General features: G+C 42.3%; 1 protein-coding gene across 1 annotated transcript in view; it reads left to right on the top strand.

Moving 5' to 3' along the window:
• Positions 1-14,462, top strand: part of DDX58 (DExD/H-box helicase 58) — a 117,803-nt gene extending 103,341 nt beyond the window's left edge. The window contains exons 19-20 of the mRNA XM_040417249.1: positions 5,699-5,845; positions 12,538-14,462. Of these exons, the coding sequence (XP_040273183.1) occupies positions 5,699-5,845; positions 12,538-12,855 (465 nt within the window). The 3' untranslated portion in view covers positions 12,856-14,462. The remainder of the gene's footprint in view (positions 1-5,698; positions 5,846-12,537) is intronic.
• Positions 14,463-14,664: the final 202 nt, after the last annotated feature.

The raw sequence follows: 14,664 nt of genomic DNA, 5'->3' as shown, positions 1-14,664 counted from the left end.
TCACCCAGCATGGGTATATGTAAAATGACACCCCAAAACACATTCCCCAACTTCTACTGAATACGGAGATACCAGATGTGTGACACTTTTTTGCAGCCTAGGTGGGCAAAGGGGCCCATATTCCAAAGAGCACCTTTTGGATTTCACTGGTCATTTACCTACTTACCACACATTAGGGCCCCTGGAAAATGCCAGTGCAGTATAACTACCCCACAAGTGACCCCATTTTGGAAAGAAGACACCCCAAGGTATTCCGTGAGGGGCATGGCGAGTTCCTAGAATTTTTTATTTTTTGTCACAAGTTAGTGGAAAATGATGATTTTTTTTATATATTTTTTTTTTTCATACAAAGTCTCATATTCCACTAACTTGTGACAAAAAATAAAAACTTCCATGAACTCACTATGCCCATCAGCGAATACCTTGGGGTCTCTTCTTTCCAAAATGGGGTCACTTGTGGGGTAGTTATACTGCCCTGGCATTCTAGGGGCCCAAATGTGTGGTAAGGAGTTTGAAATCAAATTCTGTAAAAAATGACGAGTGAAATCCGAAAGGTGCTCTTTGGAATATGGGCCCCTTTGCCCACCTAGGCTGCAAAAAAGTGTCACACATCTGGTATCTCCGTATTCAGGAGAAGTTGGGGAATGTGTTTTGGGGTGTCTTTTTACATATACCCATGCTGGGTGAGAGAAATATCTTGGCAAAAGACAACTTTTCCCATTTTTTTATACAAAGTTGGCATTTGACCAAGATATTTATCTCACCCAGCATGGGTATATGTAAAATGACACCCCAAAACACATTCCCCAACTTCTACTGAATACGGAGATACCAGATGTGTGACACTTTTTTGCAGCCTAGGTGGGCAAAGGGGCCCACATTCCAAAGAGCACCTTTCGGATTTCACTGGTCAGTTTTTACAGAATTTGATTTCAAACTCCTTACCACATATTTGGGCCCCTAGAATGCCAGGGCAGTATAACTACCCCACAAGTGACCCCATTTTGGAAAGAAGAGACCCCAAGGTATTTCGTGATGGGCATAGTGAGTTCATGGAAGTTTTTATTTTTTGTCACAAGTTAGTGGAATATGAGACTTTGTAATAAAAAAAAATCAAAAAAAAAAATCATCATTTTCCGCTAACTTGTGACAAAAAATAAAAAGTTCTATGAACTCACTATGCCCATCAGCGAATACCTTAGGGTGTGTACTTTCCGAAATGGGGTCATTTGTGGGGTGTTTGTACTGTCTGGGCATTGTAGAACCTCAGGAAACATGACAGGTGCTCAGAAAGTCAGAGCTGCTTCAAAAAGCGGAAATTCACATTTTTGTACCATAGTTTGTAAACGCTATAACTTTTACCCAAACCATTTTTTTTTTACCCAAACATTTTTTTTTTATCAAAGACATGTAGGACAATAAATTTAGAGCAAAATTTATATATGGATGTCATTTTTTTTGCAAAATTTTACAACTGAAAGTGAAAAATGTCATTTTTTTGCAAAAAAATCGTTAAATTTCGATTAATAACAAAAAAAGTAAAAATGTCAGCAGCAATGAAATACCACCAAATGAAAGCTCTATTAGTGAGAAGAAAAGGAGGTAAAATTCATTTGGGTGGTAAGTTGCATGACCGAGCAATAAATGGTGAAAGTAGTGTAGGTCAGAAGTGTAAAAAGTGGCCTGGTCTTTCAGGGTGTTTAAGCACTGGGGGCTGAGGTGGTTAAGTTAATTTTCATGGCAAAGAAGGACTATGCAATTCATCTGATCACTCTTCATAACATTCTGGAGTATATACAAATTGCTATTATAAAAACTTAAGCAGCAACTTTTCCAATTTCCAATATTTATGTAATTCTCAAAACTTTTGGCCACGACTGTAGACAGAAAGCTGCATATATAAATAAAAAAATATATAAAAACAAGAAAATAATTCAAATGATTATTAAACATGATCTAAAGGAAATTAATCTAAAAATACCAATCATGATAGAAGACAAAAGGATATTTATAAAAAACGAACATAGATATAATTAATTTAAGATCATAATAAAATTCATAAAAAGTCGACACTACTTAATGGAATAAATGGATAAAAATGTGGAAAGTATTAAAATCAGCTGATAAAGTGAGAATGGATGTACTATTGATAATACTATTTATAACCCCTTTTACTGCATCATTGTAGACATTATTATACAATTGGAAGATAATAAAACTAAGTATCAAAGAATGTATGGTTAGAGCAAGCTATGAGCGAGGAAGCTAAGTCCAGAGTCATGCGCAGAAGTGAAGACACATTGATTTTCTTCTAAGTCCTGGAGCATGCGCAGTCAGTGGATGAAGACGAGCGGAGTCTAAGTCCACTGACATGCGCTGCAAGACATGCTTACGAGCAGCACGGAGGGATAGGTGAGTCATTGCCTAAGGGAGGAGAAACGGGAGAGCGCTCCAATAGCAGCATTTAAAGCAAAATACACATTGAAAAGCCGTAGTTACGGTCAGCATGATACGGACAAGGTACCTATGATGTCAGCATGGGAGGCTTTAAAAGACCCATCCCACATTTCTCAAACACTCACTGCCCGTTCCCCTGAAGACGCCAGATTATCTGGCGAAACATGTCGGGGGGCAGTGTTTGAGGGTTTTTAGAGCAGGAGTGAAGCATCTTGGAGTACAAGATTTAGTTAATAAATTAGCAGCCATGAGGGACAGAGATACATGTAGATAAGAGTGAGCTGAAACTAGCGCGCAAGGATCAGCACCTCACAGTCCCAGGCTAGTAGTAGCACTGTGGGAATAACAGGGCTTATATACTAAAGAAAAAAACGGAAAAAAGAATGCGAGTTTTAACAAGATTTAATTGGTCCATTATTAATTTTATATATAGTGATAATTAAAAGTTATGTTTTAACAATAAGTAACAAGGACATAAGTCTAAATAAGGCAGTTAGTCTGAATGACTATTTGTAAATAATTAGATAAAGTGCCTTTACGTGTGTCCAGGGTCTGCTGTCTTAATAAAGCGCAGCACATTTCTCTGACTCACCACAGCTCTTGAGCCAAACTCACTGCACCAGAATGATTTTTGATGCTGCAAGTTCCAGTCCGACTGTGAGTCTACCGTTCCGTACTCACAGCGTCATGTACAGTACAGTAGACCCTCATTCACTATTATGCAGCGAGTTTGGCTCAGACAAAGCGCGGTCAGTCTGGGAAATGTGGCTATCACATGGACTGTGCCCTAGGTGGAGAAACCCTTCCCCTTCTACGGTGTCCACATACTCTAATACAGTGTTGGCTAACCTCCGGCACTCCAGCTGTGGTGAAACTACGACTCCCAGCATGCTCCACTCCTTTCTGTGAAGTTCTAAGAACAGCCAAGCAAGTGTGCAGCCAGCTAGAGTGCCAGAGGTTAGCCAACACAGCCCTAGTAGATAAACTCTCAGCATGACCATATTTGAGAACAAAGGACACCTTGAAGATATGGGACCTATAAGAATACTATATCTACAGCTATAGCCACAGGTCCTTCCAGGCAGCTAGGAACTCTGGGAACTAGTTCCGACTGACAACCTCTACCTGTACTGAATAGAATACACAGCCAACACAGAAATTAAAAAGATATCCCAGTTTCAAATCTTCCTATAAAATGTCCAACCCTTTATGGATTTTATTTTACACACTGGGGCATACAGTGTAGGTTTTTAAATTATGATTTTATTGGGTTTTCAAATTTTTTCAAAGCAAATTACAACATATGGAATAAAAAGAGGGGAAGAAGAGCTTTGTTTGGTAACTTTTTTATATTGGTCACAGGGTGTCCACTTTAACCTGTTGGGGACACATGATGTACCGGTACGTCATGATGCCCTGGTACTTAAGGACACATGACGTACCGGTACGTAATGTGTATTTCCGATCACCGCCACGCGGCGGGCGGTGATCGGAACTGGGTGCCTGCTTAAATCAATCAGCAGGCACCCTGGGACAATGCCCCCCGTATCGGCGATCGCGGCAAACCGCAGGTCAATTCAGACCTAATAATCCGGGTTATTCGGGTCTCTGGTGACCCGTTAACCTGGAACAGGATGGTGATCGGTGGTGTGATAATACACCACCAATCACTGTCCTGCGATCCTGAGAGGTGATGCTGACATCAGCTCTCGGGATCACTTCTTATTGGCTGCAGGGCGGACGGGAGGTTTAAACTTTCTGCAGCTCTGCCTCCTTTCCCTTTCTGTGTCCGGAGCCCGTGGAGAGGAACAGCATCGGATCTGTGCCCAGCAACCCCCATCTCTGCCCAGCACCCCCCTTCTGACCGTCCACAGTGTCATCTGGCACTAAAAGGTACATAGGGACAGGTTAGGGAAAGGTTAGGTTAAACAGGGATATTCAGGGAAAGTTTAGAGGAAAAACAAAAACAAAAAACAAGTTCAACTGTTGCATCACCCTGATCGGGTGTCTGGGGTCCACCGTAGATCCCCCAAGCGTCTTTATTTTTATTTTTTGCGTACGCTGACTGTGGCCGACACTGCCTTTTTTTGGGTTTTCACTTTTTTTTATTTCATTTTTATTTTTTTCTGTTAGGTTTAGGGCAAAGTCCGCGAACACCCATGGCCCCACACACACGCACACTAAATAAAGTTTTCCACCCACGCACGCACGCACGCACACACACTCACACACACACTCCCCTATGGCCTGCCGGACGTTCTCGGCCGAGGAGGCATATACCTTGCTTGCCTCCGAGTCCGAGAGCCCCAGTGAGGACGAGGATGACACCACTTTCCTCTTGTCATCCGCGTCCTCCTCATCATCTAGCGATTTCGTTTTTAAACTAGTGAAAGGTCCTCTTTAAGGTGAAAATGAGCCCGGATCCATAAGGGGTTAAAGAGGACCTTTCATGGTTTTGTATTAATTGTGATAAACACCTTCACTTGCGCGGTACCCCCCGCTGATGCTGCCACCCTGCCTGATTTTTTTAAAATATCTCTCCTGCGCCCCGTTGTTCCCCCCCGCTCAGTATGCTAATACTGAGCATCGGTGCAGGGAGGAGGAGACGCCAGGGTTTCTCAATGGGCGTCTCCTTCTACCTGGCTGTGAGCTGTCCAATCACAACGGAAAGCGTCACAGCCAGGGAGAAAAAAAAACGTACCTTCTCCCTGGCTGTGACACTCTCCGATGTGATTGGACCGCGGCACAGCCAGGTAGAAGGAGACGCCCATTGAGAAACCTAGGCGTCTCCTCCTCCCTGTACCGATGCTCAGTATTAACATACTGAGCGGGAAAACTGCAGGGGAGGGGAATTCGGGGTGCAGGAGCGATATTTAAAAAAATCAGGCTGGGTGGCTGCATCAGCGGGAAAACTCAACAAAACCTAGTAGATATAATTAGATGTGTAGCTCCACTTTTGAAGCAGTTATATGGGTTGTGTGACACAGGATTTTGTTTGTGCCTTTCTAACATGAGAACTTGTCAACAAGCAGAAAACTGCACTGCAATGTACATTTCTTCTAAGTAGCAGTATACAGTACGTGTCTATATGCCATGCCCTGGCTGAAGTATGATCACTGCACTCAACACAAAAGTTCTACCTGAGAAATGCTTGTTAGTGTTGAAGAACATATTAATGGGAGATCAGGCATGCATCTATCTGTACAACATTCTCTATCTCAATATTGTTTCTTCATCAAAGAGTCTTCAATTCCAAAGAGAAGAAAAGAGACAGCGAGATTTCAAAAAGAATATTAAACCGAGAGAACTCAGTGAAGAAAACAAACGACTTCTCTGTGTAAAGTGCAAGCAGTTTGGGTGTAATACAGATGACATTAGAACTATACAGGTAAGTTACATAGTATGGTTGAAAAAATCCATCAAGTTCAACTAAGGAATGGGAAGGGATGTAAATTAAGGGAAGGAGAGTGTGAACAAAAACTTCTACATATTTACACGAGCATTAAAGGGAATGTCTCACCGAAAAGGTTTTCTGCTAGTTAAACCCAGATAGTAACAATTTTATTTTCTGATTGTAGATATTTTTTATTCTATTTCTTGAAACATGATTGTAGGGGAAGCCATCTTGACTGACACAGCATTTAGAGCAGGCATCCTCAAACTGCGGCCCTCCAGCTGTTGCAAAACTACAACTCCCAGCATGCCCGAACAGCCTACAGGTATCACCCTACAGCAGGGCATTGTGGGCGTTGTAGTTTTACAACAGCTGGAGGGTCGCAGTTTGAGGATGCCTGATTTAGAGACTTTACATTGGCCACGATGGGACATAGACTTAATGGACAAGAGCTGAATCATTGACATTTATGGGAGGGTCTTCTAGGCATGCTCTGTGACCTGTGCAGAGGTCAGGAGGGAGTAGATAAGCTGTGATATCACCTATTGTGAATGGTGGATTCCATGTTTTCTATATATATGTGACAGCTGTCATTCTAATCCGGTCTGTAATGATAAGCAGATAGTGACGTCTATTATTAGGCTTAGTAGACAGTGTGAAAACTGCATTTTTCCCCCCTATATAGATAGTGACATGGAAACTAAAAATAACATCACTAAAACATGATTTTAAAAATAATTTGATTTCGGATTACACTTTTCTTTTAATGTTAATTTTAAGAATTTGTCAACTGTTCCTGCCGTTAGCACGTCCTGAGGTAGATTATTCCACAGATTCACAGTAAAGTAGCCTTGATGCCTCTGCAGACTAAACATGTTTTTCTCCAGGCAGAGGCAGTGCCTCCTTGTGTATTGAGGGGATTTTACATGGAACAGCTTTTCACCATTTTTTTTATTTTTATGTATGGGCCATTTATGTTATATATTTATATAGGTTAATCACGTCCCTCATTAGACATCTCTTCTCAAGACTACAGGGAGTGCAGAATTATTAGGCAAGTTGTATTTTTGAGGATTTATTTTATTATTGAACAACAACCATGTTCTCAATGAACCCAAAAAACTCATTAATATCAAAGCTGAATATTTTTGGAAGTAGTTTTTAGTTTGTTTTTAGTTTTAGCTATTTTAGGGGGATATCTGTGTGTTCAGGTGACTATTACTGTGCATAATTATTAGGCAACTTAACAAAAAACAAATATATACCCATTTCAATTATTTATTTTTACCAGTGAAGCCAATATAACATCTCAACATTCACAAATATACATTTCTGACATTCAAAAACAAAACAAAAACAAATCAGTGACCAATATAGCCACCTTTCTTTGCAAGGACACTCAAAAGCCTGCCATCCATGGATTCTGTCAGTGTTTTGATCTGTTCACCATCAACATTGCGTGCAGCAGCAACCACAGCCTCCCAGACACTGTTCAGAGAGGTGTACTGTTTTCCCTCCTTGTAAATCTCACATTTGATGATGGACCACAGGTTCTCAATGGGGTTCAGATCAGGTGAACAAGGAGGCCATGTCATTAGATTTTCTTCTTTTATACCCTTTCTTGCCAGCCATGCTGTGGAGTACTTGGACGCGTGTGATGGAGCATTGTCCTGAATGAAAATCATGTTTTTCTTGAAGGATGCAGACTTCTTCCTGTACCACTGCTTGAAGAAGGTGTCTTCCAGAAACTGGCAGTAGGACTGGGAGTTGAGCTTGATTCCATCCTCAACCCGAAAAGGCCCCACAAGCTCATCTTTGATGATACCAGTCCAAACCAGTACTCCACCTCCACCTTGCTGGCGTCTGAGTCGGACTGGAGCTCTCTGCCCTTTACCAATCCAGCCACGGGCCCATCCATCTGGCCCATCAAGACTCACTCTCATTTCATCAGTCCATAAAACCTTAGAAAAATCAGTCTTGAGATATTTCTTGGCCCAGTCTTGACGTTTCAGCTTGTGTGTCTTGTTCAGTGGTGGTCGTCTTTCAGCCTTTCTTACCTTGGCCATGTCTCTGAGTATTGCACACCTTGTGCTTTTGGGCACTCCAGTGATGTTGCAGCTCTTAAATATGGCCAAACTGGTGGCAAGTGGCATCTTGGCAGCTGCACGCTTGACTTTTCTCAGTTAATGGGCAGTTATTTTGCGCCTTGGTTTTTCCACACGCTTCTTGCGACCTTGTTGACTATTTTGAATGAAACGCTTGATTGTTTGATGATCACGCTTCAGAAGCTTTGCAATTTTAAGAGTGCTGCATCCCTCTGCAAGATATCTCACTATTTTTGACTTTTCTGAGCCTGTCAAGTCCTTCTTTTGACCCATTTTGCCAAAGGAAAGGAAGTTGCCTAATAATTATGCACTCCTAATATAGGGTGTAGATGTCATTAGACCACACCCCTTCTTATTACAGAGATGCACATCACCTAATATGCTTAATTGGTAGTAGGCTTTCGAGCCTATACAGCTTGGAGTAAGACAACATGCATAAAGAGGATGATGTGGTCAAAATACTCATTTGCCTAATAATTCTGCACGCAGTGTAATATATCCTCTTAACTAAGATTCTTGCCTTGCCTCTTATAGTCTCCCTTCTTTGTACATTTTTCAGCTCCAGGGAATTATTTCTATGAACTCGCTCCCAGAACTGAATTGCATATTCCTGTTAAATTGGTGTTCCGAGCTTTTAACATTGATGACCTATGCTCCTTCTGCTGCTATGTCTATGGCAAAGCAGGAAGAGAGAAGGGAGATGGCACGTACTACGCAGCTTGGCGTCATCTTGAAAATTGAATAATGCCACTAATCCCATCCTCCATATATTAATTAGGAAGTTAATTAATAGGCAACCCAGCACTGAACCTTGGGGTACACCACTTATAACCAGAAACCATTCAGGATAGTTGACCACCACTCTCTGGACACAATCTTTCAACCACCCCACCTTACCGGATCTACAGTATAAACGGCTCTCCTTATGTCATGACAAATGGTCACATGATGTAAGGGGTTGTGGTCTCCACCACAGCCAATGATTCCCAAAAAAACCTTCATTCTTGCACAACCCCTTTAAGAGTCCTTCAAACATTTTTCCCCACAACAGAAGTTATAGAGCCCTTTTTAAAAATGGGCACCACATTTGCCTTGCTTGGCACTGTACCATTCACTAGAGCAGGGGTACTCAAGAGCTTTTTGTAAAGGTCCACATACCTGGGTCTGCTGTAGGATGAAGGTCCGAGCTGCAAAACAAAAAAATATATTAGGAGGGACAACACCATTGGCGAGTAGCGCTGCATTATTTATTTTTTTTACAATAATCCACACCTCCAAGCCCACCTAATATCCCTTGTGCTGACCAAACAGTAAGAATGTCCTTTCAGTGCCCCCTAACAATAATGATGCCCCTTAGACAGTATGATATCCCTTTAGTACTCCACAGTGATACCCCTAAGTGCACCCTCACAGCAGGGTAATCCCTTGGTTTCCCCACACATTATGATGCTCCTTAGTGCCCCTCACACATTGTGATGCCTCCTTAGTTCCTCCCCACAGAGTATTAATACCCTAAGTGCCCCCTGACAATAGTAATGCCCTCTTTGTGCCCCTTTCACAGTAATAATCCTCATTGTGCCCCCTTCACAGTAATAATCCCCATTGTGCCCCCTTCACAGTAATAATCCCCATTGTGCCCCCTTCAAAGTAATAATCCCCATTGTGCCTACTTCACAGTAATAATGCCCCTTTATAGTAGTAATGCCCATTGTACCCCCTTCACAGTAGTAATGCCCATTGTTCCCCCTTAATAGTAATAATGCTCATTGTGCCTCCTTAATACTAGTAATGGCCATTGTGCCCCCTTCACAATAATAATGCTCTCTGTGCCCTCTCCATAATAGAAATGCCCATTGTGCCCCCTTAATAGTAGTAATGCCCATTCCTTCATAGTATTAATGCCCTCCGTGCCCCCTTCATAGTAGTAATGCCCTCTGTGCACTGTGCCCCCTTCAGAGGAGTAATGCGCTCTCCATGCCACCTCCATGGTAGAAATGCCCATTTTGCCCCCTCCATAGTAGAAATGCCCATTGTGCCCCCTTCACATTAGCAATGCCCTTTGTGCCCCCTCCATAGTAGAAATGCCCATTGTGCCCCCTTCACATTAGCAATGCCCATTGTGCCCCCTCCATAGTAAAAATCCCCATTGTGCCCATTTAATAGTAGTAATGCCCATTGTGACCCCTTCACAGTAATAATGCCCTCTGTGCCCCCTTCATAGTAGTAATGGCCTCTGTGCACTGTGCCACCTCCATAGTAGAAATGCCCATTGTGCCCCCTCCAGAGAAGAAATATCCATTGTGCCCACTTCACATTTGCAATGCCCATTGTGCGCCCTCCAGAGTAGAAATGCCCATTGTGCCCCCTCCAGAGTAGAAATATCCATTGTGCCCACTTCACATTTGCAATGCCCATTGTGCGCCCTCCAGAGTAGAAATGCCCATTGTGCCCCCTCCAGAGTAGAAATATCCATTGTGCCTACTTCACATTTGCAATGCCCATTGTGCGCCCTCCAGAGTAGAAATGCCCATTGTGCCCCCATTGTGTCTTAAAAAACAAAAAACAACAACACAGTAATTACTCACCTTGTCCCGTTTCTGAAGCTCACAGTCCTCTCTCGCCACTGCAGACACAGATCGCGCTGCAGCACTGTGTGGGTGGAGCTTATGCAGATTTCCGGACTGCAGGCTCCGCCCACACTGTCCGGTAGCACGATCCGTGCCTGCAGGCTGAATGGTGGAGCAGGGAGAAATCTTCCTGCTTCACCATTCAAAGCACCGCCGGCCTGAAGGAGGGGGAGGAATGCGGGGAGCAGAGCGGTGAGTGACAGGACCCCTGCGCTCCAGCAATAAGCGCTTCTATCTGTATTGATGGAAGCGCTCATTACTTCTAGGCCCTGGCACTCCGTGAGAGCCGGCACCCGGGGCAGACCGCCCTCTACTTAGCACACCACTGTGCAGGTGTCCGGACAGCTGGTAACTGCGGTCCGGATTCGGAGAATCTCTCTGAAGGCGCATTCAGATCATAGTTTTATTTTCTATTCTTCTGAACGGTCAGAAGAACAGAAAAATACTAAAAAAATAAATCCTTTATTTTCAGCATCCGTTGTGCTAATTTTGCATCTCTTTCTGTCAATTCCATCACAGAGCCATTATTTTGGATGGCAGAAAAAGTCTTCCTCATAGGGCTTTTTCTCCTTTCCAAAATAATGGATCTGTGTGCAAACAGGTGGAAAATTACCACAACAAATGCTAAAAATAAAGGATCTTTTTTTTCTGTTCTTCTGACGGATCAGAAGAATGGAGACTAAAACGGTGATATGAAAGAATTTATTTTTTTAAAACACAAAAGTAAAATTTAATTACCACCTTCGCTGTAGACTAAGGACAATTTAGGGCTATTATGTCCAAAGGGACATAACCTGAACAGAAAACATGCTTTACAGATTCGATGCAGAATTTATCATGAAAGCCAAGGTCAAATTCATATCGACCAAATTATGGTGAAAATCCACAGATAGAATTGACATGCTGCTGATTTAAAGGGAACCTGTCATCAACTTTATTCTGACCTCACTGAGGGCAGTATACATTCGTGACAGAAATGCTGATTTTAGCAGTATGTCACTCATGAGATAAAAGTAAGTGGTTGCCGAGAACCAGCATCATAATCACTACAGCACAGGCCTTGAAAAGAGTCAAATCTACCTGAGAAGAGTCCTGGTTATTCATAATCTCCTGCTCTCTCACCCATCTGCTGATGATTGGCAGTTCTCTCCTAGAGAGAAAGGGAGAAAACTAGGTAGAAGACTGTCAGTCATCAGCAGGTGGGCAGAGAGAGAACATGAATTCATGAATAACCAGGACTCTTCTCAGGTGGCCGGGACTCTTTTCCAGGCCCAGTCTGCAACCACTTACTTTTACCTTATAAATGACAGACTGCTGAAATCAACTCGCCTGTCTCTACTTTATTCTGCCGTTAGTATGGGCAGCATAAAGGTGATGACGGGTTCCCTTTAAAATCCACACCACAATTTACAGGTGGATTTTTTTTTGCAGCATGTGGATGGGATTGAATTAACTCTCATTCACTTTGCTACTGCTGCAGATTTTCCACCTGCAAATTCAGACAGAGTATCCACTATATATGTACATACCTTCAGAATGCCGTAATGCTAGGCATCCTCCAGTACCCATGAAGAAAACTTAGATTACCTGAAAATCCTACCCTTGGATAGAACTGTGGTATTCACAGGTACTGTGGCGATAAATATGGATGCTAAAGTGGGGCTGGTGCTACATGGATCTCTGCAGTATAGAATAGCTATATAGTCATGGAAAAAACTGCAGTCCCACCATCAGACAGGGGACATCCTGGTTTATGCTTCAACCCAATAGGGAGTCGTTCATTACTGTGACTCATTACATAGCTTTGCCCATGGTTTTCACCTAGCACCCTTAAGAAGAGATATTTATGAGGCACTGGACGTCTGTTGTATGCCCATTATTGGCACGTTGTTCCATAAACCCAGGTTATGAATTACCATTCATGAGTTTTTCTTTACTGTGTTTTTCACAACAGATTTCCCATCACACAGTGATCGATAAAGACTTTAAAGATCGGTATATTACAAAGCCGCATTCAAATCCAAAGATGTTTTCCGGCTACAAGAAATTGCACAAAATATACTGCAAAAATCCTGACTGTGGAGAGGACTGGGGGATCTCAGGTACCTACCTGGGATTTCATGACATTCCACTTATCAAAATTGAAAAGTTTGTGGTAGAAAATGCTAGTGGATCTCGGGAGTACTTCAACAAGTGGGTAAAAGTCAACTTTAGAATGAAGGAATTTAATTCAGAAGAAATAAGCGAGTCATTCTCTGCTAACCTAGAGTAAACACAAAACGGAACTTTTTTTCTTTTGTTTTAACTGCATGCACTTTTTAAAATAGCAGTAAAAAAATGAAATCAGAGATGTCATCGAAGTCTGTAACTTGGACAGTTATATCCTAATTCTATCACAATCTCCCCACCAATGGCAGAGATGGTGGAAACCTCTTTTTATCCACTAAACCCCACAATCTGTACTGATAGAAGTGTGTGAAGGACGAGCAGAGTATGAGCACTGAAGTGATGCAGGTAGCCAGAGTCCTCTGAGGATAGGCCATCAATAGCCCCAGAAAAGCCCTTTTAGGGCATGTCCAGTGCATACGAGTAGGGCTCTTGCACACGGCCGTTGACGTTTTTGCGGTCTGCAAAACAGGGATACCGGCCGTGTGCGTTCTGCATTTTCCCTCCGTAGAACTGTCCTATTCTTGTCCGCAAAACAGACAAGAATAGGACATGTTAAAAAAAAATTACGTGGCCGTCTGCTGTCTGCATCTTTTGCAGTTGCGGCCCCATTGAAGTGAATGGATCCGCAAAAAATGTAGATCAGATGCTGACAAATACCATGGTCGTGTGCATCAGCCCTTATAGTGAATGCCTGCCTTTTATCATGTGCTCATTCCTTTCTTTTGCAAAGTTCACATGTTGGAAATAGACGTTGGAAAAATCTGGTATTTGCAGAAACAAGCGACTGACCTATAGATGTCTAGTGCGGTATTGCAGTTGTAAATGGCATGGATCCACACTCATTCAATGCGGCTATACATTACGTGGCTAACCACTACTGTTTCCACGTTACATTTGGGCAAGAACTGACATGTCATGTTTTCCTTGACACTGATTTCAAATCCTCCAATGGAATATCCACTACAGATAAACTACTGCACAGATTCCATTTTAATCAATGAGTTGCTAATACTAATATTTTTTACAGGACTTCAGCACAGAAAATGTGCCAAAATCAACCTTAAAAAACAATTTGTGAACATACCCTTATTAGATCTGAGGGCTGATTTCACACACATGAACATCTGTGTTTTTTATAGCATTTTTACATTTTGTATTACTTGTTCAAAAGCACTGTGGGCAGATGTTAAAAAGAACTTGTGACCATAAATGAAATGTTATAGAGCAGGAGGTGCTGAACAGCTTAAAATATAGTTTTATGGTATATATGTATTTAAGAATAACAGAATAAAGTGGTCTTAAAAGGCAGAAAATGTTCAAAACCCCATATGCGGTTGTGCATTTCTAACCCCAGTTTAGAAATGCACAACAGTATATGGGGTTTTGAGCATTTTTTGCCATTTAAGACCGCATTATTCTGTTATTCTGTTTGTACATGCACGCCTGGAGGTGTGGCAACTCCAGGTTTGAATGTGCCTTGATTTGGGATCTATGGGTAACATTCAGGTGCACCTGTGCGGCCTGCATCACATGAGTCAGTGGTAGGTGGGACTCACAGCCTCCTCCCTCTCCCATTGTATGTATGACACCGGAGGTAACTGGGAGCTGTTCGCTGTGTCTTTGCCCCTGTAATTGCCCATACGGCACAGGTAGATTGGCGTTAGGTCCCGTGCCACTTTGAGATACCTTGACGAGATGCGCGGGCTCCGGTATGTTCTTGATATAAGAATATATTGGCAAAAGTCTCATTTTAATATCAGTGTGAGGGTTAACCATATATTGTCAATTGCATTTACCAGTGTAGTGCACCATTTTTTGTAAATTTCTGTTATATATGTATTTCAGCAAAAATGTTTCATTTATATCCCTGCTCTTTCTGAGTTCTGGGCATTGTAATCAGTGACTAATAGCA

Source organism: Bufo bufo, chromosome 2 (assembly GCF_905171765.1).
Source record: "Bufo bufo chromosome 2, aBufBuf1.1, whole genome shotgun sequence".
Taxonomy (NCBI): Eukaryota; Metazoa; Chordata; class Amphibia; order Anura; family Bufonidae; genus Bufo; species Bufo bufo.
Note: the sequence above shows the minus strand (reverse complement) of the source record. Positions and strands in the feature narration are given on the sequence as shown.